The 24,085-nt window shown below is 44.7% G+C and overlaps 1 protein-coding gene across 1 annotated transcript in view; it reads right to left on the bottom strand.

Annotated features, from left to right (window-relative positions):
* Positions 1 to 223: 223 nt before the first annotated feature.
* nav2a (neuron navigator 2a) overlaps positions 224 to 24,085 on the bottom strand; it is an 82,904-nt gene continuing 59,042 nt past the window's right edge. The window contains exons 15-39 of the mRNA XM_034561141.1: positions 22,991 to 23,210; positions 21,566 to 21,831; positions 20,517 to 20,582; positions 19,787 to 19,831; positions 19,065 to 19,225; positions 18,485 to 18,667; positions 16,142 to 16,194; positions 14,085 to 14,108; positions 13,610 to 13,684; positions 11,038 to 11,121; positions 10,815 to 10,938; positions 9,989 to 10,224; positions 7,417 to 7,589; positions 7,159 to 7,312; positions 6,661 to 6,850; positions 6,303 to 6,403; positions 6,084 to 6,179; positions 5,681 to 5,858; positions 5,314 to 5,549; positions 4,641 to 4,792; positions 4,375 to 4,446; positions 4,065 to 4,261; positions 3,837 to 3,955; positions 3,041 to 3,241; positions 224 to 2,738 (exon numbers count right to left, since the gene is read on the bottom strand). Of these exons, the coding sequence (XP_034417032.1) occupies positions 2,613 to 2,738; positions 3,041 to 3,241; positions 3,837 to 3,955; positions 4,065 to 4,261; positions 4,375 to 4,446; positions 4,641 to 4,792; positions 5,314 to 5,549; positions 5,681 to 5,858; positions 6,084 to 6,179; positions 6,303 to 6,403; positions 6,661 to 6,850; positions 7,159 to 7,312; positions 7,417 to 7,589; positions 9,989 to 10,224; positions 10,815 to 10,938; positions 11,038 to 11,121; positions 13,610 to 13,684; positions 14,085 to 14,108; positions 16,142 to 16,194; positions 18,485 to 18,667; positions 19,065 to 19,225; positions 19,787 to 19,831; positions 20,517 to 20,582; positions 21,566 to 21,831; positions 22,991 to 23,210 (3,532 nt within the window). The 3' untranslated portion in view covers positions 224 to 2,612. The remainder of the gene's footprint in view (positions 2,739 to 3,040; positions 3,242 to 3,836; positions 3,956 to 4,064; positions 4,262 to 4,374; positions 4,447 to 4,640; positions 4,793 to 5,313; positions 5,550 to 5,680; positions 5,859 to 6,083; positions 6,180 to 6,302; positions 6,404 to 6,660; positions 6,851 to 7,158; positions 7,313 to 7,416; positions 7,590 to 9,988; positions 10,225 to 10,814; positions 10,939 to 11,037; positions 11,122 to 13,609; positions 13,685 to 14,084; positions 14,109 to 16,141; positions 16,195 to 18,484; positions 18,668 to 19,064; positions 19,226 to 19,786; positions 19,832 to 20,516; positions 20,583 to 21,565; positions 21,832 to 22,990; positions 23,211 to 24,085) is intronic.

The raw sequence follows: 24,085 nt of genomic DNA, 5'->3' as shown, positions 1-24,085 counted from the left end.
ATTATATGACTTTATGATTGCAAACATTTCCAAGTCAGGTTTTTTTTTTTTTTTTCAAGGAACTATTTGACAAAATTCAATCATAAATAATCATTAATTTTATTGAATCACAATAACTTAAGACTAGTACAGTAAGCCCTGGCCAGACCAGCGATGACAAACTGCATCAATCCGCTTTGATGTAAAGAGACTGTACACAAAATACTCCTTTTTCCAAGTACTGTAACAAATCAGCTAGAAAAAGTCATCAAAATTCTGCAAGATAATCAACTATTTACAAGGTTATGTTACATACAAAAAAATGTACATAGCAAAGAAGGCTTAACATTCATTTGAGTTTGAGTAATAAACTTGACAGACGGGTCAAATGCTTTCACGACACCCGAACCTCTTGGAGCGGACTCTTACTCGGTCTCATTGTGCTTACAGGTGCCACAGCAGGGAGGGCCTCTAAAACCTACAGGGACATACAAATATGGACAAAGAACATGGGGCTAAACATCTGAAACGTCCTAACAAAATCTGATTCCATGCTGTAAGTTTCGGGCAGTGCTGAAAAAAAACATTCGGGGGAGGGGAGGGGGAAAGACGCGCACACACCCACCCACACACACACACACACACACACACACACAAACAAACACACACGCACACACACAGCGTTTGGCTTCCATTCGGACATCAGAATGAATGTTGCATAGGATCCGTGACTAGAACACTGAAAGCCGTGGAGGTTGTGCTGGATGACATGACCCCTCCGCCCCCCCCCCCCACGCTGGGAGGTTTAAAGAAAAAATAAAACTAAACAAAAGTACGATATTCTTTTACATTTTTAAGCCACAGAAATAATCTCAAACTGTTTTACATTGTCATTCAACCACAAGTACCTTTATACCTTTTTTTTTTTTTTTTTTTTTTTTTAAACCTCCGATTAATTACATCCCTATAAACAAAAGCAGCATTGACACGAGCTTTCACGTAATTAGCCGAACGCGTTTGTTTCGGCTAATTACGACTTGCGAGCGTGACGAAAAGCACAGCTGAAGGATGGGCGATGAGGTATAAAAAAATCGACACGTCGTCTTAAAAACTTCCCTCGCACACACGATCGACCTGCAGAACGTTCTGAATCCGAGCACCGAAACACATCAATATATATTCATCTTTTTTTTTTTCTCTCGCTAGTGGTCCAAATATTTACACCAGCTTCACAGCACAGAGGCTGCACATGCATACACCTTTTAATTTAGAAACCCTAAACAAGCACTGCTCCTCATTCGCGTCCCGGGAGCCCCGTTTGTTAAAGTTTACAGCCGTTTAGACAAATGAAATTAAATAAAAATCTGCTAATGCACATAGAGTAAGGCATTGTTTGAATTCAGTCCAGCACCAAAAGAGAGTTGTGCAATGTCTCAAAGGATCATTAAGTGGTCGAAGGGAGAAGTGAGTCGTTGTTTTGTGAAGTTACGACACAAGGATGACAAACATGGTCAAAGTTTAGAGGATAGATCCAGTCATGGTGAATGTTTATTTCCCAGCTAGTGTGCCCTTTCCTCTTTTTGGGCAAACAAAGGGATTTTTAGTAAATTAGATTTAGTCCTTAGAGTGTTTTATGTACTTTAATGTTACTCTGCTCCATTTCAAGGGAGCTACTGTCTGCTAGAACAAGTCTCTCAGGCAGGATGTAACCAACTGAGGACCTTTTGTTAATATGTCACCCTACAGTTTTAACTAACTTCCTTTTATTACCACGTTTATATATCACGGATATGCATTTATAAACACCAGCTCTCTTTCGTTTGTCAGACATTTAACTGAAAAACATTAAAAAGGTGCATCTTGATCGGAGGCGTTTTTTTTTTATTGGTGCTCTCAATTCCCGTTTCATGACCTATTACTGCACCACAGGAATCAAATCAAACAGCGAGTGGAGTTTTGGGGTGTATTAATTAACTCTGAGGAGTGTGAGTGGGCCTGCTGGTGGGACTTAACGTTCACCGTGACCTGCTTTATCCTCCGGCAACCACGCAGGCAGCTTTAGCCACGGAGGAGGAAGACGAGCAGAAAGCTGCTGGCTGCTCATCCATCCAACCAACCGGCGGCAGCAGCAGCAGCAGCCTCATCATTGTTCTCAAGAGGCTGGTAGACGAGAGTCTGTATCGCCACCTGCAGGCGGTTCAGACACACTGCGGCTGGGCCGGACCAGGAGTACCTCAGCCCCCCCCCCCACCACCCCGCCGCTGGCTGCTATGATGCTGATGACGGTAATGACGACGCCTCGCCGACCGTGACAGGCGGTGTGCTTTTCTTTCGTTGTTTCTGTCTGAAGTAGAAGTCAGGCTCCCGACAGAGGAGCCACTGGCCACAGCGGTGAAAAACAACAACAACAACAAACTAAACAGCGCAGTGCAGTATATACTTGTTGCCTGTTTTCTGAAATGCAATTTGAACCTGTTTTCTTTCCTTCTTCTTCTTCTTCTTCTTAAATATTTGGGTTACCTGCACCCAAATTAAGGTGGCTGGATTTTGTGTCGTGAAATTTGACTCCAAAGAAAGGATGTTCTCACAGTTCCTATATTAAAAATAAAAAAAAAGGTCCTTCTGAAAACCGATCACAGGGTCGACTCCAGCGACGTGTCCAGGATGTCGTCATGGTGACCGTTGCTGTTGGAGTCGCTGTCGTAGCTCTGCGGGCTCGATGACGTCGCCGCCTCCTTCAGACGCATCAGCATGTTCATCTGTCACCAGAATCAACATGTCAGTCTCATCATGTAAGTCACTGACACCAGTTAAAAATGTTCTCTTTACTTTATAAATTTAACTTAATTTGTTTCAATCATTTTCTGTGTCTGATTTGATTTAGATTTGAGGTATTTGTTGATTTGAGCATGTAAAGAGGCTAAGGAATGTTAGCGGAGACCGAGTCAAGAATAAACTTCCACATTCTCATTCCTCATGAACGGGATACCCTATATTTGAGCATGACTCCTCCCCTTTCTCCGGCGACTCTGTCCTTCGTGTGTGTAGTTTTTTTGCTCACCAGCGGGTCGGCGTCGCTGTCGCTCTGCGGCGGCTCTTTCCTGACTCCTTCCCTCGGGGCCGAGTAGCCGTCGAACCCCACGTCCTCCGGGCGGAGCTGCAGCAGCGGGGGCCAATCGGCCGGAGTGGACGTGGCTGACCACGGGTAGGTGTCGATCACCCAGGCGGCGGGGTCCTCCCACACAGCCCTGCGGCCGTAGAGCTGCAGGGAAACACAGAATATAGCACTGAAACGCACGAGAAGGCTGAAGCTTGGAGGAGCGGTTCGTCTGAAGTTCAGGAAACAAGAGACCGTGAAATCTTAACTGCGGTATATAAAAAAAAAAAAGTCAACATAATCCCTCCACAGCTGTCGAGAGGAATAAAAAGTGTTTCCTTAGCAGCGTCTCTACTTTGTGATTTCTCTTCCAGGCTGTTGAGGCTGATTTCTCCCCCTTCACTCCCACTCACAGGTTGCGTTCTGGTAATTAGCTGCTGCCTAATTAAATCAGATGCTAATTACATGGAGAGTAAATGTACAAATTGAATCCATTTCACTTTGATGAACACGACCCCCGGTCTTCTGAGAGGGCAGATCTGAACAGTTTAATGATTCCCTGACTCATTACACTTCTACTTCCCCCCTCAGGATGAGGAATAATGTTTTTTAAAATTATGAATTGGTTTCATTCTTACAGCTGAAAACATCATAAACACCACAGAACTGAAATACAAAGTGTAATTCTTTGTTCTTTGGCCAGAGCATGTAATCAACTATCATTTCCCATTTATATCGATCATTGATGAGCGTGCGTTACCTGCAGTCCCTCCCGTACGGCCTCCAGCATGTAGGGGATGATGGAGTAGTTCCAGAGGTCAGTGAACCAAACCCTGGATCCCTCCACGTCCATGGGACAGGACAAGAAGAGACGAGGTCCTGCGTGCCACAGAGCGGGGAGGTGAGACACTGGTTGTTTCTACACATTCGACGTTTAAATAAAAGGGATCTCTCTCCTCGATCTCAAATCGTGCGTCCTTCTCTTTACCGATGGTGACGTCCGAGGAGCTGTGCGTCTCCAGGAAGCGGTTGAGGTGGTGCCAAACCCGCGGCATCCAGTCGATGATCCTCACCAGCTCCGTGTTGCGCGTCCGGCTGCCGATCTCCGTCTCGATCAGCTTCCTCCTGAGGTGGCGCCCGAGGAAGCCTTTCACCGGCTCCACGTGGTTGGCACACAGCACCCACCTGATGGGAGGACAAACAAACACGGAGAAGAAAAAAAAAAGACGATAAAAAGCTTCCGCCAGGTTTAAAAAGCGCTGCGTCGTTTTTTTTTTAAATATGCGCAGACGTTTTACCTGAAGTTGTGGTGAAGCTGCAGGTTGGGGGCGGAGGACGTGGCTTGGCTCATGGTGCCGATAATGTAAGGGCTGAAATGAGAGGAACACGCCGATTGTTATTCTTTCTGTCAGACGCTGGACACGCATACTTTTAACCAATCTGCATATTTTCAGTTCTCACTCCGTAGTATTTAAGCGGCTGTGTATTGAAAATGTTACATACTCTTTTGGGCATTATTGGGAAGATACAGTAGATGTGTGTGTGTGTGTGTGTGTGAACTGACCAGTGCTGGTAGTTGCAGTTGAAAACGCCGTTGAAGATCTCTCCCAGAGAGCTGACGTGGTGCAGGTTGTCCAGAATGACCACCAGGGGGCTGTCTGACCCCGGGACACCGCTGCACTGCTCGGCCAAACCCGACAAGTACTGACGCAACTCCTACAGTCAGAGAGAGAGAGAGAGAGAGAGAGAGAGAGAGAGAGAGAGAGAGAGAGAGAGAGAGAGAGAGAGAGAGAGAGAGAGATTAGTATTTGTTTGTTTGGATGTTCTTGGAGCACCAGGGTTTCATACACCAAACCTTTCTGATCTAAATAAGACAGAATCAGACTCTTTGCTGTGATGATCTAAGTTGTCCAGATGTGGTAAATGAACCATCTGGTGCCCTAATTTGACCAAACAGCACCAATGCCAAACTTCTATGCGTGTTCATAATTTCTTTACCTGCTAAATGCACATTCTTCCTCTTTAGTTAACTTTAGGAAAACTCTAAAAATAGTAACTTTAGGCTTAGTGAGGTTTTTGGTTCTTGAGAGATACTTTTGCTTACATGTCTTCATACTTACTTACTGCTTGAAGTACACACATTGGATTTGTAATTCAGGGTTAGGGTCAATCTTCAGAATCTATTTAATGAATTGATGCTTAGTTTCAATAAAAATGCATCACTCGTGTGCATTTACCTTGCTGGACTTGTGGTCCACGTTGAAAGTGACGACAGCGTGCGGGGTCAGAGGTCGGCCCTCCAGCAGCAGCAGGTGTCGAGACAGCTGATTGGCCAGGTAGGTCTTCCCTGTGCCGCTGGGGCCCGACAGGATGACGCGCCGGTGCTCCTTCAGCAGGGAGACGTAGCGCTGCAGCATCGGCTTCGGGATCAAAGTGTCGAACACCAGCGAGTCCACGTTCTCACTCCTCACACCTGGACAAACACGGCAGGACATTTGTGTCATTTATCTATGTCTGTGTTGGTCTGGTCATGTAAAAAGAACAAGACCAATAGACACTTGCTGCTCCGTGTGAAGTCATCACAGCTGGATGAGGCGTGGGCACCTTTGAGCCGGATGTTGATGGTGTTGCTGTCTCCCACCAGGTAGCCGCAGGGCAGCAGCTCGGGCGTGTGCGCGGCCTTGGGGATGCTGGGCCGGTGGATATCTCCGATGTTGTATCCCTCCACGCTGTCTGAGCTCAGGCCCAGCTGGCTCACCGGGTCCACGTGGGTGACGTACTCCTGTCGGACACAAAGTCTCGGCATTTGAAGGACGTTTAAAAAAAAGAGAACACCGGCCTTTTTATGACTCTTAATCAAAATAGTTTTGCTAAACAAAAGGAAATCTTAACTGCCATTTTCAAGATGCTTAATACTCTTAGATTCCTTTCAAAGACTTAAAAACTCAAGCACTCTTTAAACATGCTGACACCGAGGTGTTTCTAATAAACCCGTTTTTATGTTTACCTTGAAAAGGCGCCGGACGACTCCGTCCAGGACGTCCCACTTGGTTTTACCGCTCACGCCGATGCAACCGATGAGAAACTGGCGAGGCCGGCCCTCCTGCGATGGGAAAAACACAACACGACTGGTATTAAGACACCAACAAAGGCAGATACGGGTACGTTGACGATCGCAACGAACAAAAAGTTCAGTTTGAGTTGTATTGTTGGGAACCGGCCTCACCTCCCCCCACTTGGTGGCCTCGTCCAGGCTGACGACCATCTTCACGTGTCGCCCCTCCTTCCTCATGCCTCCGTCTCCGCCGGTGTCGTCCAGCAGCATGTCTGACAGGAAGGCAGAGCAAAGTCAGACGGGGGGCTTCTACGTTTCCCATGAAGAATGGGAAACAAAGGATTTAAGTCAAGTGTCTTTTAGTTTTCCCTTTTAAGAAATCAATTCACTGCAGAAAGCCAACTCACTTAAAGGAAGCTTGTGAGTGTATGGCCTGTAAATGTTTTGAAGGTATAGATTTGCTGTAACGTTTAAGTTATCTGTGACGTTTGGTTGAAGCCTATTCAGTATCTCATCAGCTCTGTCGTACCCAGGCTGGTGGACTCGCTGGTGGTGAGGTTGAGGCTGTGCTGGGAGAGCCCCGGCCCGGTTCCCTGAGCCTGGCCGTGTGTGTGATGACGGGGAGGAGAGGACGAGACGGAGGCCTGGGAGCCCATCCTGCTGCCCTGATTCTCCACCTTCAGACGGTCATTCTCCACCTTCAGCTTCTCGATCTCCACCTGCAGACACACACGGATGAAGTTAGCAAACAGTTTATTAATTCTGAACTTGAAAAGTATAGCGTCAACTAATGTGCTCGTTTCTAAATAAATGTTGAGTGCTAAAATGTCAACTTTCTTTAACATCTGACCAGGAGTAGAGTAGTAATTAATTAAATCACAACAATTAACGATACAAAAAACTCTTAAAAAAAGACAATTTTGCCAAATTAAAACCGAGCTAAGAGGAAAGAGTTCATTCAATCATATTAACTGTGTGTCACATGTGGATACGGTGTCATAACATGTGCGTGCGCTCCCCAGCGGACCTGCATGCGGTTCATGGCCTCCCTGAGCTGGTCCAGCTGATGAGCGGAGCTGAGCGCCTCCAGGCGGATGTCGGTCAGCTTCATCTCCTTCTCCCTGAGCTCGCTGCGCAGCTGCATCACCGTCTCCGCCTCGCTGTCCAAACACTCGGACAGTCTGCGCACACAAGCAGGAACAACGGCGTTTAGAGACACGAGGACAAGGCAGACCCGTTTGCACGGGGATGAGCGATAGCAACGCAGCAGGAGGCGCCCACGTACAGCGAGTTGGAGTGCGTGTTCCTGAGCATGTGGCTGTTGACCGAGGAGCCGTTGTGGGGCAGCTTGGGGGAGGACGGCAGCGACGAGTCCGTCATCTCCTCGATGTCGGAGTGGGAAGAGGCCGACTTGGGAGATTTCTTCTTGCTGAACGCTTGTTTGAAGGAGCTCCGCAGCTGCAGGTTTGAAAACAGAAGGAGAGACGCGGTTGAGCACGGCGACGCGACGCACCTCGAACACACGGCTGGGAGGGAGAGGAGGAGGTGTGCCGGGGGAAAGTGGAGGAAAACAGCTGTGAAAAAGTGCACGTGAGTCAAAGGGAGTAAAGGAATTAAAGGGTAGACCGTCTTTATCACTTGAGGTACAGCTCCAAATGTGTGGAGAAGTGAAGACTTATGGCTCATTGTTTTTGTTTTTTTCAAATACTAATAATATTAACGGTGAACCTTGCAACTGGATGAAAATTGGATATTAGTTTCTTCTTCGACGCAATAAAAGAGGAGCATGTGACGGTGTTGAGAGACGCCTGAAGATGAGCGCTTGCTTTCTTCACGCTAATTTACTTTGTAGTAGAACCACTTCTTGTTTTTCTAATCCTGCTGATTTTGCAATAAGAGTGTGAATTTGCTCTTGACTTTCTAAGCTTTACTCGTCTTTAAATGTAGAAAAAACTAAAATAATGAGCCATATGCAACAAGACCCAACGTCAATATCTGTTTGTTTCCTCATCGTTTGTGTTTTAAAGGGAGAAATCCACCGCGTATACTTAAGACTCCGATCAATGCTTCTACTTCAGTGAGCGATCCCCTACGAGCTTCTCTACGGAGGACAGATGCACACATCTGCAAGCCGCTGCTACAATGCATTCTCACTCAATTAAATTACGGAAAGTTAGAAAAATTGTCCAAGTCTGATCAAAATTATTTTCTTGTTTATGACTTAAGAAAAGGTGAGAACGGGTAGTAACAATTTTTTGCCGCTTGCATAATTTATTGTGTGCTCGCGAGTTATGCAAGCTAAATTTCACATGGAAGAAAACATGCTTTTAAATTAGATTTAGAACGTTTCAGCCTCTTGTGGCCAACATGAGTATTACAACAACAACAACAAACACTTTCATCTGCGGAAACTTTATTCTTTTTCACTTTTTTTTTTTCCCCACAGGTGATTTTTTAAAGTTACTTTATAAAGACGATCTTGACAAAACATTTTTCCACCTGTTCTCAAGTCATGAATTATTATCACTTGCCTCTCAGGGCTTCCTTACTTTTCTTATGATGTTGGGGACAAATTGGTCACCGTGCCTCTTCTACAATATTGTTGTTCTTTGTAGCTGTTTTTTTTATCCAGACACACAAGCTACACCTGATATCCTGTATTATGACAGTGTTAAAAAGTATTTTCTGGTGGATTTTCCCCTTTAAAGAGCTGGCCCAGGTGTCATATAAGCAGTTTTCAGGGAGAAGCGGTGTTGGGGAGGAGAGGACAGACACTAAAGGTGGCAGCAGAGGACAGGAGGAAAAGGACAGGAGGTTAGTAACCTAGAAAAAAGGTGCGCTTGGTTTCTTTCATTGCACACAGCGTACCGTCCTTACCTCATAGACCTGCCACATGAAGCGAAGCAAAAGGAAGACAGAGAGACAAAACAGCACATGTTCATATGGGTCTGGGGTGTGTTCATGTGTTTATGGAGGGACACAGACTAAACTAGAGGCCCAAACAGGAAGAACACTGACCTCCAGGCAGCTGCAAGCTAATGCTACATCACAACCACCATGAAGCGGGGGGGGCGGGGTCCTTCACCAACACACACACACACACACACACACGCACAGCCCCTATATGCTCCACATCACCTGCATAGAGGAGCCTCCTGTGGGGTCTCATCTACACACACTGTGGCAGCTGCAGGCACATCCACACGGGTTGTTTATTATCACTGTGACCTAAAGCAGGAAACCCAACACGAGCTCACATCTTTTAACGGCTACCACGAAGCACCACATCGCTATTCCTGAAATTCAACATCAGGATCAGATTCTGACAACGACGGGCGGCTAACAACAACAAGGCTGTTCAGTCTACGTGGGACGAAAGAGAAGAGGGACAGGAAGCTGCGTACGTCATCGTCCCCGATTTGTCCTCCGGTGCACAACAAAGTCTTTCAACGACAGGAAAGGAAAAGTTTGTAAGTATGTAAAATGTTTTGTTGTAAAATAAATTTAAAAAAAGGACTAGAAACTATTTGGTTATTTGCGGCTTAAGACTACTGCAACTAAATTCTGCAGTTTTAACCTAAATGTCTCTTTTGCCTGCAAATCACCAAATAATTCATTACTTAGTGTTCAACTATGAACATCTTAAGTGTATTCACCTTTTCCCCAGCGAAAGAAACCTGAAGGGGAGAAACCCAAACACGTGACGCCGACACACACATGAAAATGCACAAAGAGACAAAAGACAAAAAGAACAAAGCACCGCAAGTGGCCCGGCTGCTTGTTAGTAACTCATCATCACTCATTCAGTCTTTTGGATGCATTATAATTTGTTTTACATGTCGTTCACAGCATCTTACCCAGTTCTTCTTGTTCTTCTTCTTGTTCTTTGCGTCGGTGTCCATGTTGGAGCCCACGCTGGAGTGGCTGGTGGCGCTGGCGACGCTGCTGACGCTGTCGGAGGAGTGCTGCCTCCTGATGCGCAGGTCCGGCTGCTGCTGCTGCTGCTGCTGATGCTGCTGCTGCTGCTGCTGCTGCTGCTGCTGATGATGGTGATGATGATGGTGATGCTGCTGAGGGCTGCCGTTGCTGCCGGCTGAGGGGAGACGGGACATGTGTGCCGAACATTAGCCTGGAATATACGTCTGAATTTGAGTCCTTTGAGTGTGCAGAAAAGCAGGCTGCGCATTTGTGAACGTTTGAGTTATTTACTCTTATTTACCAGGTGGAGAGCTTATCCTCCCTTTCACGTAATCAAGAACTCATGGCGCTAAGCTACTGTTTTAAAGCTTTTTTTCCCCACCACACCAACAAGATAAAAATAAGATAATCCTTTATTCGTCCCGCAGTGGAGACATTTACAGGATTACAGCAGCAAAAAGGGTAAAGTGCACACAAGACATAGTAAGATCAAATATAACAATAGGCAGTAAACAGTAAATATAACAGTAAACAATCTACGGGAACTGAATAATATATACAATAATATATACAACCGCTGTCCCCACTATGTTTGAAGCTCACAACTACAACAATGTATTCATAAATTAACTTCAAAATGTCTGTCGATAGAATATTCAAGCTGCTTTCTGGTTCTGACAGATCATGGCCACTCACTGCATTACGATAAACAACGCCTATAAATTCTAATTTAATATCCGTGCTTTGTGTAGCGTTGGCCTGTACCTGTCCTGTCCCCTCTGGGCGTGAGTTCAGGTGTATTGATTACTCCGTTGATGGCCGCCTGAGCGACAGCGTTCTGCTTCTTCAGCAGCTCGATGGTCTTCCTCAACTCGTTCAGCTCGGAGTCCTAAACGGAGGAAATGAAATGACGAGCGTATCAGACCAATAAATCAACACTTTAATTAGTGAACTGTTATAAAACAAGAGGAGCTGGGGTTTCTTTTACCTTCTGCTCCGCCGTCAAGGTGAGACTCTTCAGCCGGATGGTCATGTTGCCCAGACTCTGTTCAAACGCTGCCACCAGGTGAGCCTGCAGGAGAAACACGGGACGAGCAACACGTAAACCAGGAGGTCTGTCGAGCTCATTAGATGTCCATGTTTGTCATTCATTTTCCAGGCGTGACATGCTAATTATGGAAGTTTCAACTTCCATAAGTCAGAATTTACAATTACAATACAGAACAGCAAAAATGATGATGGACAAGTACAAATTCTCCAATCCCGGAGAATCCATTAAGCTGTAAGATCTGTAACTTTTCTCTCAGACTTCTCAGACAAACACTTCAAATGTGAATTCAAAAACCTTCTTCCAACTGCATGAAAAAGGAGTCAGCTGACCGTACAGTACAGCTCTGGGTGCTCCGATGTGGAGATGAACACGAGGGACTGAGAACATTTCTTTTCTAAACAGTCGACTGAGAAAATGTGAGAGCTCTCGACACAACTGCTTCAACCTTGAGGCTAAAACCCAAACATGACATCAGTCAAGTAACAAAACCTAACCAAACCCAAATAACCGTGCAAAAATAATAACCCCGTGTGATGAACGAGTATCCCCCGTAGGTCCGATTCCCACAAACAACACAACGCTGAAGCCAAACCAAAAACTGCCCTTGGACTAAAACAGACATGAAGTCATCTTTGGCTACAACCTCTTTTCACTCCACTTTATTTAACGTGTACAGACACAGTGTGAGAATACATTTACTCGACTTCCTAATCAAAGGGACAACAACACGAGAGGCTTCATACTGGGCAGGTGGGATTGAAACAAAACCAGTAAAATAAGATTTAAAACACACTTTGAAAGAAAAGAAAAGATTTGAAAAAAACGAACACATTACGACCTAAATAGGCTTTTTTTTTTTTTTTAAGATTTGAAAAACTCGTTACTTTCGAGTGCAAATCTGCAGATTTTGCAGGTTTAAACACCGCGAGTTGAACGAAGGTGAGCAGGTTCATCCTTCACTAGCTCGTGTGAGGCTTTGGACTTTGCAAAGTACGAGTGATCTGCAGACGCCTGCAGGAAGTGTGCAGCAGAGTTGAGTAAAGTGGTGACTGATGTGTGTGTGTGTGTGTGTGTGTGTGTGGGGGGGGGGCTCCGAGGCGTGTTCAGATACTTCATCATCTGTCTGTGGCGTGTAATCAAATATTTGAACAGACAAAAGCCCCTCCCTCTCTCCACCCCCCACCTCCACTACCCCTCACTGTGTTTTTCTTTCCACGCCACACCTTGTACCAGGGCGTCGTTGGCTGTAAGTCTTCAGTCCACATCGGCTACTGTCCCTCAGCACTGAGACCTGACTCCCCGCTGCAATCTAACACCGCTGCCTTCCTTCCATACCGCTAATACGCAGTCGAACCACCGGCGTGCACGGACTCGGATGGAGGGGGGGGGGGGGGGAAAGCAGATTACAAGCGGAGCGTGGCGAGACTTGCGCAATACAGGAGGGCCGGGTTTGGCGGAAGGGAATCGTGTCTGGAGACGCTTTTAAGAGATCTTCAGATGCCAGATGGGAAATTACACCTTCTGGGGGGGGGGGGGGGGGGGGGGGGGAAAGTGCTCGGTGGGAGCATTCCGTTCAGCATTTGAAGAATATCATAAAATCTTCTTTCGTGCGATTCGGGATTGTTTTGGTGCCAGATTTCAGTAAATGAGTTGAGTTTTGTCTTTTTTTTCGATAAAAAACTACATATCCGTTTATGGTCATAGCACACTTTCTGGAAATATTTGAATAAATACGCTATTTTATTAATTATCGCATATATATATATTTATATAATTATTATTTTTCGAGATTTTATTTCTACCTTTTTGTATTTTACTAAACTAGCTCGAGGAATGGCTGTCGACTTTGGTTTATGATACAAATGCCAATACAATAGTACCAACAACACAATCTTTGATAGCCTCAGTTGCACTCTCTGTTGGGGAATAACCAGCAAATGTTGGCGTGCACAATAAGCTAAGCAGGTGCTCATGGCAACTGCTTCATTGTCATTAAAATTCCACCATATAAGCTGCTGCTACCACCATTGGACTGGTCATATTTATCTCATTGTTATCGCGTGTATTGGTATACATTTTAGCTTTTATTTACTACTTCTTTTTTTTTTTACTTACAGTATTTATTTGATAAACTGATTTTAATGTATCTCCTAAGATCTGCTCTATTCTATTTGTCTTTTTGATTACAAATAAAACGTCTTTAATGTGCATCATAACCTAGTGAGTTAGTTTTGGACTATGGGCATTATATAAGTGCATTGTATTTTAAACTAACTTACTAACTAATATTATTTATTATGTAATAAATACCTCAATAATACATTGATATTAAATCATTTTAAATCAGATTTTGGGACCAAAAAAATGCCCGCTTATTGTTTGATAATAACCACAAAATGTGTCTTTTTAATGCACATGTCTGCGATCAAACGCGTGGCACAATAAACACTGGAAGGAGACAATACACACGTCCAAATGTGTTTGTTTTTGGACGTGTTTGCTCACTTACATTGGCGCTCAGCTGCGTCGTCAGGGCGGAAACCTTTTCCTGGGAGCAGTCGAGCTCCCGCCGCAGCTTGCGGATCTGAGGAAGGGAAAAAGAGTGAGACATCAGAAAGCACCGAGACAATAAGCATGCGACGCCAAACACACAAATACAATTACACACACACACACACACACATACATACATGTGGAGGAAAAGAAAAAGAAGAAAAGTAACAAAACAAACGAGGGAGGCTCCCAGACGGGGAAGAGATGAAACGCCAGAGATAAAAGAGCACATACAGGTGTACACAGGTGAGGAACAAGAGCCCGTTACAGGGTCAGTCACAATACAGTTACACATGTAACTAGATACAACTGTGAACATGCCCCCCCCCCCCGCCCCTCCCCATTCAAACAAGTCCAGCCACTGCGCATGGAAAATTAAAGAGCAGAGAAAGCTACATGAAAGAAGTGCTGTGGGCGGGGCCGACACTCACCTCCGACTGGGACTTCTCCTCATTCTGTAAAAAACAAACATCACAAGAAGAGAAAATCATTAGATGGCGAACTGACTGAATTCTCACACGTGACAAAGAGGGGCTGAAGCTGAAGGAGGTCAGACCATCACAGCGTTTGATTTATTAGCTCTGTGGAGACGAGATGTATAAACTGTGAAGGAGATTGTCTGGTGTAATGTGTCTGGAAAGGGGAGATATCATCCTGAAGGCATTTCACTTATCAGAGTGTGTGTGTGTGTGTGTGTGTGTGTGTGTGTGCGTGTGAGAGGGAGAATCCCATTGTGTCCATAGGCGGCACACACACACACACACACACACACACACACACACACACACACACACACACACAACAATAGTATGAAAAGACAGGGAGCCAAATACGTACAGAGCGAGAGCGGGCAAAACAAGACGTCGGCATGAACACAGCACACCTTGCTGCCGCTCACCAAAACAGTGAAACATGCAACGCCCACATTTACATGTAAACAAGCTGCACCAGGAAATGTTTAATACAACACATTAAGTCATTTCCTTATAGTAGAATAACACACATATAGGATTATGCAGTCTCGGTAAAGGTTTGTGCTCGCTGCGTGCTTTTCTGTAGTGAAAGTATTAGTGTTTCTACCTTTCAGTATTTTGAAGGTTTGTTTGGGAGTTCTGAACACGGCACTGGTGTTGTGACAGACGCAACAAAGCAGAACAACACATAACTAATGATTTTGTTTTCGCGTGGTCACACCTCCCAAAACAGGTTTCAACAGCCTCATGCGTCTGTGCAGGTATCGCAGTGTGGAGTGCACACATGTGTTCTGTGGCACGAGTGAGTGGTTTACTAAGTGGCATCTATCCACACACACCTTCTACACACCCCAAACAGAGCAGACACACACACACACGCACACAAAACACTGATATCTCATTCTGATACAAAATCCTGGACCAGGATCACAAGCAGTCGCATAAGCTGTCAACATCATGGCAGCGAAACAAAAGTGTTTGAATAAAAAGGAATCTGAGATTTCTTTTCAATTTTTTTCGCAGTTTAATTAACCTTCTTGGCACATTAATCCACATCCTCAGTCAGAAATGTCAGCTTTACGGTGGCTTTAAAAAAGAAAAATGCGATTTTTTGTGCAATCTGTGTTATTATATGTTTGACTTGCAGCTGTGTCTAAGCCCAACAGACCCAACAATAGAAGCACTCCTCCAGCCTTACAGTCCTCCACCTCATCCCTACCGTTAGTTGCCAGGATGTGACGGTGCCCGCCAGGGATAAAGTCGCCATCATCTTTGCCTCCACTCTCTCCCCTCCCTCTGTTTTCAAACCCGTGACTCTCCTGCTCAAAGAGGACCAGCCAGTGCCGAGCAGAGATTCAATGTCTGAGAGTGTTTTTTTTCTTCTCTGCTACACCTGCCCAGGTGAGTAAACCAGCCCACACAGAGGGGGAGGCGGAGCTATGTTGGGAAAACTAGGCTCTGATTGGCTACTGTGTGTACACGAGGGCTCTCCCACCTTTGACGACAGCCAGACCTTTTTTCTCACAGGGTGCTTGAGTCAGATATCTGGATGGATTAGAGGGTAAATGTGGAGCTGCGTATTTGCCAAATTTCTCAATATTTCATAATCCCATATGCAGAAACCGGCTACTCTTGTTTCCATATGAATTGTGGATCCATCTGAACTGATCGACTCGCTGCTTTTCTTCTTCTATTATTACGGATTGGTTAATTAATAAGGCGGATATTGTTAAAGAACATCAATCCGTACTTTTGAGGCTGATACCAATATCGATATTTGAGAGACTAAATATCTATTCTTTTGAAAACCGTGTTTTATTGTGTTATTATATTGAAAAATAAAGTTGTCAGCGCCCTCTAGTGGACAAACGATGTAATGGCGAAAACAAAAACGCCCCCAAAAAAGTAATGTAATAAAAAGAAAAGAGAAAGCTTATATCTATACTGCATCAGTATTCAAGGCGTGCTATGCACCAGGATCCTTACATCGACTCCCGAAGGCTTTTTGTACTCACCGTGGAGTAAATGGAAGAAGTGCTGGAGACCAGAGACAGAGATGATCCGTGAACTGAAGACACACAAAAAGAAACCACAAGCAAAAGTGGGGATTAGAAAGAACATAAGTACACACAGCGGCACCGTAATTATCAACAGACCCCCCACACAAACCACCCCCTCCCGACTCCACTCCCCCTGAGCGTAATGACATAAAAAGGTAAAACTCCTACACGTCACAGTCGACTAATGACAGCCTGAGCGGTACCTCTAATAATGACTCAGCCACTAATCACACATCAGAGGCCCGGGACACAACGGCCAGCACTGTTTCCTGAGATCAGACCGGATCAGCAGCGTGACGTCATCAACCGCACAGCGAGGTGGGGCTGATCCCGGCAGATTCATTCATTCATTCACCTCACAGAGGGAACGGTTTAATTGTGATTCAGTTTTTTTCGTTACTCTGTCTAGACGGCCGTGAATATTAATAGATTGATTGTCGTCTGGTTTGTAGAGTGTGTAAGAATTTTTGCTTATTGGTTGTTCTTTCTGTGACCAGGGGAATGTGCAGGTATGTCCAGAAAAATAAATATGTAAATAAAAAAGGTAATAATAATAATAATAATAATGTTGAAAAGTTAAATAACTACATAAATAAATAAAAAATTAAATAACTTCTACTTATAATAGAAGATTATAAAAAAATAATAGTAATACCAAAAAATATATAAATAAATATATACACTTTCTATAACCAAAACATCAAATTGCGCGGTAATTGCACAACATTGATTTGGTAGATAAATCATCTAAAAAAAAAAAAAAGCGCAAGTTTGTTTTCATCCAGTTACGTAGGTATTGTGATTTATTGCACACGAAATGTGGTGCTAATTACTAGTGTAAACAATTCATCTTGTTTTTATACTTTTTGAGCATCCATCTCTGAAAGATGCACATATAAACTGTCTTCTCTGGTTTCTACAGATAAGGAAAAAGGTGATTATGTCACAGTGCTGCTCCCACACAAGGACCTGTCTGACTTTTGTCCTGTCAATCAAACAACGGTCGGGTAACTCTACGCCTCGTGCACACATACACATAAACCGCATGTTCTTGGCAGACGTTGGGATCCAACACACAAAACAAAGAGAAAGTAATGTTGGGAGGTTTCTTGTATGTCATCACGTCTCTCTCACGTCTCTCGCTGTTGTCTCAGTAATTATCTCCTCTTCTGAAAAGAAATGACAGATTCACGGAGCTGGAGTCAGACATGCTACTGGGTGGTGGTGGGGGTGGTGGGGGGCAATAATAATAAGTTGCTCTATTCTGCATGTGCACATTGGGTGTGTGCTACCTGTGTGTTTTGTATAATAGCTTCACAAAACCAGGAACATCAACCAAAGTGTTAGGACGAGTACATTCAAATTATCCTCAATCGTGTTTTTTTAAATCGCAAATTGCATGCTTGTAAAAATAATGTAGTTTTAAGTGTCTTTTTCAGAACCTCGTGAAGAAAACCAAGCGTTTCGAGGTTCGAGCACATGCACCCGGCCGATTTCCCCCGAGGCGAGTTTTACAAAACCAGTTTTTAGCGTCACTGGATTTGCTCTCCGGCTCTTTTTCCGTCTCTCACGTTGCTCTTTTCCTCTGTATTCACTCTTTGAATCCCTTCACACTGTGACGGTCATCTGTGGCTTAACCTTTTACTTCAGGTTACCGATGACCTCTCCCAGAACATCTTTTGACAACCTTGAAAGAAGGAGCGTAAAAAAAAACAACCTCTTTTGGATTGTTTAGTTGTTTTTTTTTTTATTATGAAAAAAAGGAGAGCAGTGTGCACTTTAATTCCAAATAATGTTGTTGTGGCTGCGTTTATTGTTTACACTGCAGTAAAGTGAAGTTTACAACCAACTGTGGCCGTGTCACATTATTAAAGTGTTTAAGGCTGGACCGTTTTCATTAAGGAAAACCATTTTCAACACAATACTACACGCCTCACTCCCAGTGCTGGTTTGTTCCTCTGAATCAAAGCGCTGTGTTTCTGCCTGCTGGTGGGAAAAGCACGGCGGGGTACTTTTCCCAATAAACAAGCTTATGAAAAAAAAACAAAAAACAAAGCCGCACCAAAGCTGATTATGGATTTCTCAGGGGATGGAGGGCTTTTCTTCGAGGAGCGGTTGTAATCCGTCCCAATGTCCTCTAAACAAATGGAATAATTATTATTTTGGCACGGGGGTGTGTATTAAGGAAGGAGAGGCTTCAGAGTCACAGAGAGACGGCACATTTTAATTACAGATCACCCTCCCCAATGGTGGATATTAAGCACACTTGTCTCCGTCTTCCTCCGTGCGTCCTCTTACCTTCCTCAAAGCCGTCTCTGAAGGAGCCCGATCTGCTCATGGTTCGAGTCTTCTCGTCGAGCGACATGCAGGAGTTTCTCAGTCGGTTGTCGGTGCAAGGGTCAAAGGAGACTTCCTGATTGGTCAGGCTGTTGTTGCGCAGACCGGTGAGGTTGATCTGAGCTGCCGAGGTGGGGCTGGATGCTGTGAGAAAGAGATATATATATATATATATATATATATATATATATATATATATATATATATATATATATATATATACACACATATATATAATATAATATAAGGAAGGAAGTTTTGTTTGTTTTTATCTTTTGTTTAGTCTATAAAATGTCAGAAAACTGTGAAGAAATGTCGGTTAGAATTTCCAAAAGTCCAAGGAAACGCCTCCTAATTGCTGGTTTTGTCCAAAACCGGGTTTACAATGCTATGAAACAGAGAAAAGCAGCAACGGCTCCCATTTGAGAGGCTGAATCCAGAGAGTGAACTTTCTGACCGTCCACTGGTATTATTTAGTATGACCAAACAGAACCTGAATCAAGTTAAGTTTCACTCAGCCAGTGCTGGTGTTCTGGCGTACCGAGCTGTCCGAAGTTGAAGCGGGTGCCGGAGGGGGAGGTGAGGCTGGAGCTGGGGGAGAACGGGGAGTTACTGACTGATTCCTGCAGCCCGCTGGTGGAGTGGGAGCGCAGCCAATCACGGGACTCCTCGTGGCTTCGCAGCTGCGGGGACGGGCCGTACCTACAGGAAGTCAAAGAGAAGATTAAAGTGGAAGCGATAACACAAAAAAGTGTGGATTTTGTTACAGGACAAGAGGATTTGGATTCAGATTGTTCTGTTTTTTACAATCAGAGGGAGGAGGGGGGGGGGGGGGGGTTCTTAAGCAGTCAGATTAGTAGCCAGGATCAAACAGGATGGATCAGACGCCGAAACAAGGAATTACAACACCATGAACATAAGACTGATTCTCAGCTGAGAGCAATAAAAGACTAGAGGGTGGAAGAAAAACAACAACAAAAAAAAAGCAGAAAAGGAGCCAAAAGAACATTTGACCCCCAGAATCAGGCCTCGCTACAGCACAACACAGGTCTAGCGCTAGACCACGACGAAGTGACAGGCCTCGTCACGGAAAGCACGACACAACAACACAGGTGCCAAACAAAATAAAGGTGTGAGCACCAGCCTCAAAAGAGTGAATGTAGACGCAGAAATACATAAAAAAAAGACAAGATAGAAGACACATTTTGGGTGAACCAGTGAGTAAAAGCGCAACACCTCCCCAGCAGGAGGTGAGGTCAGTACCTGAGTCCTTTCTTAGGCAGAGTGTTTCTACCACAGTGTGGACCGCTGTGGGAGAGAAACACTTTAGAGGAGGAAAGCAAAGGAGGCAAGGAAACACATCTTTTAAAGTCTACTTAATACTATTTTTAACCTGCAAAGATATTGTTCTTAACGCCACGAGTATTTATCCAAACGTATGCACCGCAACAAAAAAAAAAAATCTCCATCTTGCCAAGTCCTTTGCCAAGTCATTTTTTTAAAAATGGAAAATCTCTCAACTTGCTACAAGAATGTTATTGAAAGAAAAAAGTAATTACATTTCTTCAGATAGAGACTTTTGCAGTGTTAAACCAGTAAAAACATCCCCGTGCCCATGCTGTCGGGTAAATGTGCACCAACAAACTCTACCACTAGGCGGCAGTGAGTGAACACGGACCACGAAAAACAAAACCAGTGAAGGAGCCAACATCCACACAGAGACCACCCCACATGTACACTCATTTCCATTCACACAGGAACTAGAGGTCCTCAAAAGTAACCACAAGCTACCACACAGAGCTCTAATCTCCACGTGAACAACGAAAAAACAACACGCACACAAAACACGACGTCATCACAAAAAGGACTGTTTTTTTTCTTTTTCTGTGGTTCTCCTGTGGTTCTTCTCTGTGTGGCAGCAGGTGGTGGTTTTTAGGAGGAACCTCCCCTGCTGTTTCACCAGAAGCCTAACACCGCACACAGGCACGTTTACCTGTCCTGCTTCCGAGGCAGCGTGTTTCGGCTGAATAAAGGGCTAGCAGACGGGGAGGAGAGGGGACTGATGGAAGACAGGAAGGGAGAACGCACAACAGACACAGAGAAAGAACGTTTTTAGAGAGTAAAGAAAAAAATCCTTTCGGTAAAAACAGAGATCAACTGCGAGATTTAATGAAGATTTAACAAGAAGAGCTCAGTGGGGGGAAAGGAACGGTGACGTCACCGCCTCGAACCTTTCCGCTAATGCTATTATTATAAATGCTTTCAGACATTCCCGTCACGTCACACGGTCAACCTGTCAGGATGGAATCCGCTGCAATGACCACAACGACCGTGTAATGGACGCAGGACGCCGCGGGGGGATTTTGTTTCTGTACTGGAGGACAAAACGAGAAGCGGCACCGTCTACGTTCCTGGATACATTTAAAAGTAATAAATGTCAGAACTGGCCAGGATTTAAAAAACGGTCAACGTTGCGAGAAGTATTTAAGTGATAGTATCAATATATAAATATATATATCTATCAAAAATGTCCCTTTACAAGTAAAAGCATTCAAAATATAGCACAAAAAAGTTAATTTGTTTGATCAGTAAGTATTAAAGTAATACTAAAGTGCATTAGTACACATTTTTAAGCAGAATGACCTCTTTCAAAGCATCCTATCATGTCATTCTACTGTATTATTATTATTATTATTATAATTACAGGTGCATTAATGTGTAAGCAGCACTTTTATGTCGTATCTGGTTGAGGTGAAGCCAATCTGTAACAAAAGACTATGTTTTAAAAACTGATCGTTTGTTTTGCATGTAAAACGTATTATTCAGCAATGACTTAGAAGTATTAAAGAAACCCTTCTAAGAGAAGAAATAGAGCATTCAAGTTTTTATGTCTGAAAGGTTTAAACTCATCAGTAAGTAACCACTGATGCTACACTGGAGAACGGATGGCAGACTTGAATACAGATGTTTTAATTAGGAAAAAAAAAGGGGACACCGGGTTTGAAAACAAATGGGACGTTCCCCACTTTCGAGTGCCCTCACCTCTCAGACATGCCGGTCTTGGCGCTGCTGGCGCGTCCCAGAGCGGACAGGGTGTCCTCCCTGTGGGCGCCGCTGCCCAGGCTCATGTCGATGGACTCGCTGCTGGTGTGCATGCTGCTGACGGAGGGGTATCCCATGCTGCCCGCCCCGCCGTGCCCGCCCAGCGTGCTCTCCCTGCTCTGGGCGGAGGAGCTGCTGAAGGTGGTGCCCCACGTCAGGCTGTTGGAGGGGCCGGTGGAGGAGTAGACCGAGCCGGGACTGGAGGCCTGTGGGGGGGGGGGGAGAAGAGTTTTAAACATCAGTGGAAGTCTGTGTATTCTAGCGCCGAAACAAAGCAACGAAAACAACAAAAGAAATCAAATAATAATCCGGCTTTTTCTCAGTTTCTCTGATGCATTTCCACTTTTACTTGACTTTTGCTTTAAGGTTTCAACTTTTGAACCTCAGCTTACCGTTTGTCAAGACAGGACGAATGCCCTGTGAGTCACTTTATGATTGAGACAGACTTCTGATGAAGTCGTATGAATCAGGAGAAGGTGAAGGTGAGTTCATGACTGAGCATGCTCGGGCTCTGCTCCTCCGTTGTAATATGTAGCCTACAGTTAACCAAACAAGTACCCACTCTGCTCGTCTCTACCTCCACTGAACACACTTATTAGTACTTAAAGTCAGGCGAGAACTAAATCATCTTTGTGTCCCTGCCAAAGCCCTGACATTAGCTCCCAAACTCCTTCAACACACACACACTCAAATCCCCAAAAATACACTTGAAAAACTTAAAACAATGTTTCTTTCCAGAAATCGTGACCCGGTCCCTCGAGATTATCCACAGACCCTTGTTGTGCTAAAAATGTTTAGATTTTGGGGTGAACTGTCCCTTTAAACGTTATATATAAAGAATAGTGATAGTCGCTGCTTTAAATAATCACTTAAGTTATTACAATTCTTCATAAAGAGGACATGAATGTATGAAAACTGTTGAGATATTACAGTCTGGACCAAAAACATTTGACGCCACCAGCACGGCTCAAAATGACTCAAACGCAACTCCAAAATAAGTTTTTTTAAAAGAAGGAAAGAAGAAACGCTCCCCCCCCCCCCCCCTCCTCCTTTGATGGTAAGTAATGGGTGGCGGGCAGTTGGAGAGTGTGTACCGCTAAAAATAACAGCGTAACTAATGAATAAGTAGCTGCTCTCGTGACTCAGTTCAAAGGATAAACCCGGCTACCACGGTCATTTGGAAAACTCGTGAATCTAAAAGCCAAAGAAAAAACAACTTCTCTGCAATGTTGCTGCTAAAGCTTTATCGTACAATTGCTGTCATTCCTTACACCGTGTACAAATCACATGATCATCCATTCACATGATCATCTCCAGAGTAAGTTGACTGTCTCTCCATTATCAGTTTATAAAGTTCCTGCTCACCTGCTCGCTGCCCAGCGTGCCCATCCCGAGCCCCTGCACTCTGCCACCAAACAGGGGGCTGCTGGTCTCGCTGTCTACGCCTCCCGGCCCCCCGTCGGGGGACTCCAGCACCGTGCCCACATGGTTCATGGTGGCGTGGGGGTTGAAGATGACGGTGGAGTTCTTCATGTTTTCGGCCGTGGTGACCGGAGCCGGTTTACAGGGCTTCCCACCAAACAGTCTGTGGAAAATCAGGGAGGGGAGGAGGTGAGAACTGGGACTAAAGTATCTACAGACAGAGAGATGCACATTCTGTCGACGTGTGGCCTTAATAGAGAATATGATGGTATAAAAAGTGAATTCATTAGTCTCTACAGCTACATGTTTTGTAGTGCATGTTGTACATAACAACATCTTTTAAAGCTTCATTATTCTACATTGCTTTTAAATAAAGTTGTAGAGGTCGCTTGAAGCTATCTTTTTTTTGTGTGTTTAAAGTAAATTGAAAACTGATGCTCCTTGCAAGAAGAAAGGTCACGAGGTTGTAAATAAAATCATTAGTATTCGTCCTCCGGGGATTATGAATATTAACAGCAAATTAAACAACACGTTGCATGTAAATATTCATGGCCGTTCTGGATCAAAGACGCAGAGAAGCAAGCTGGCTGAGCGTGTGCCACCCTGAAGGTCCCCGCCGCCAACAGGACAAAAAACACCAGTATTATTCTATACTTTGCAGCCGGGAGAGGTAGAGTGAGTGCTCAGAACGGATTCGGGGCCAACACACACACACACACACACACACACACACACACACACACACACACACACACACAACCACAACCACACACACACACACACACAACTCTCTCCTGGTTCTCTACTAATCCTGGGTTAGAGCTAAATGGCAGGCTATGATGACTGGAGTCGCGGTGGGCGATAATGGCAGCACACAGCCTCTTTGAAGAGTTATCACTCCCTCACATTAATGAGGGCAGAGCACTGAGGTAAGACTCAGCTCCCATTACCCAGCACCACACCCTCCCTTCTCCACCCCCCCCCCCCCCCCCCCGGCCCCCCGATGCACCGGCAAGGCTGAGGCTTGGCAGCTGATCA

This window comes from Cyclopterus lumpus, chromosome 3, assembly GCF_009769545.1.
Source record: "Cyclopterus lumpus isolate fCycLum1 chromosome 3, fCycLum1.pri, whole genome shotgun sequence".
Taxonomy (NCBI): Eukaryota; Metazoa; Chordata; class Actinopteri; order Perciformes; family Cyclopteridae; genus Cyclopterus; species Cyclopterus lumpus.
The sequence above is the reverse complement of the archived record's forward strand: the minus strand, read 5'-3'. Positions and strand labels throughout refer to the sequence as shown.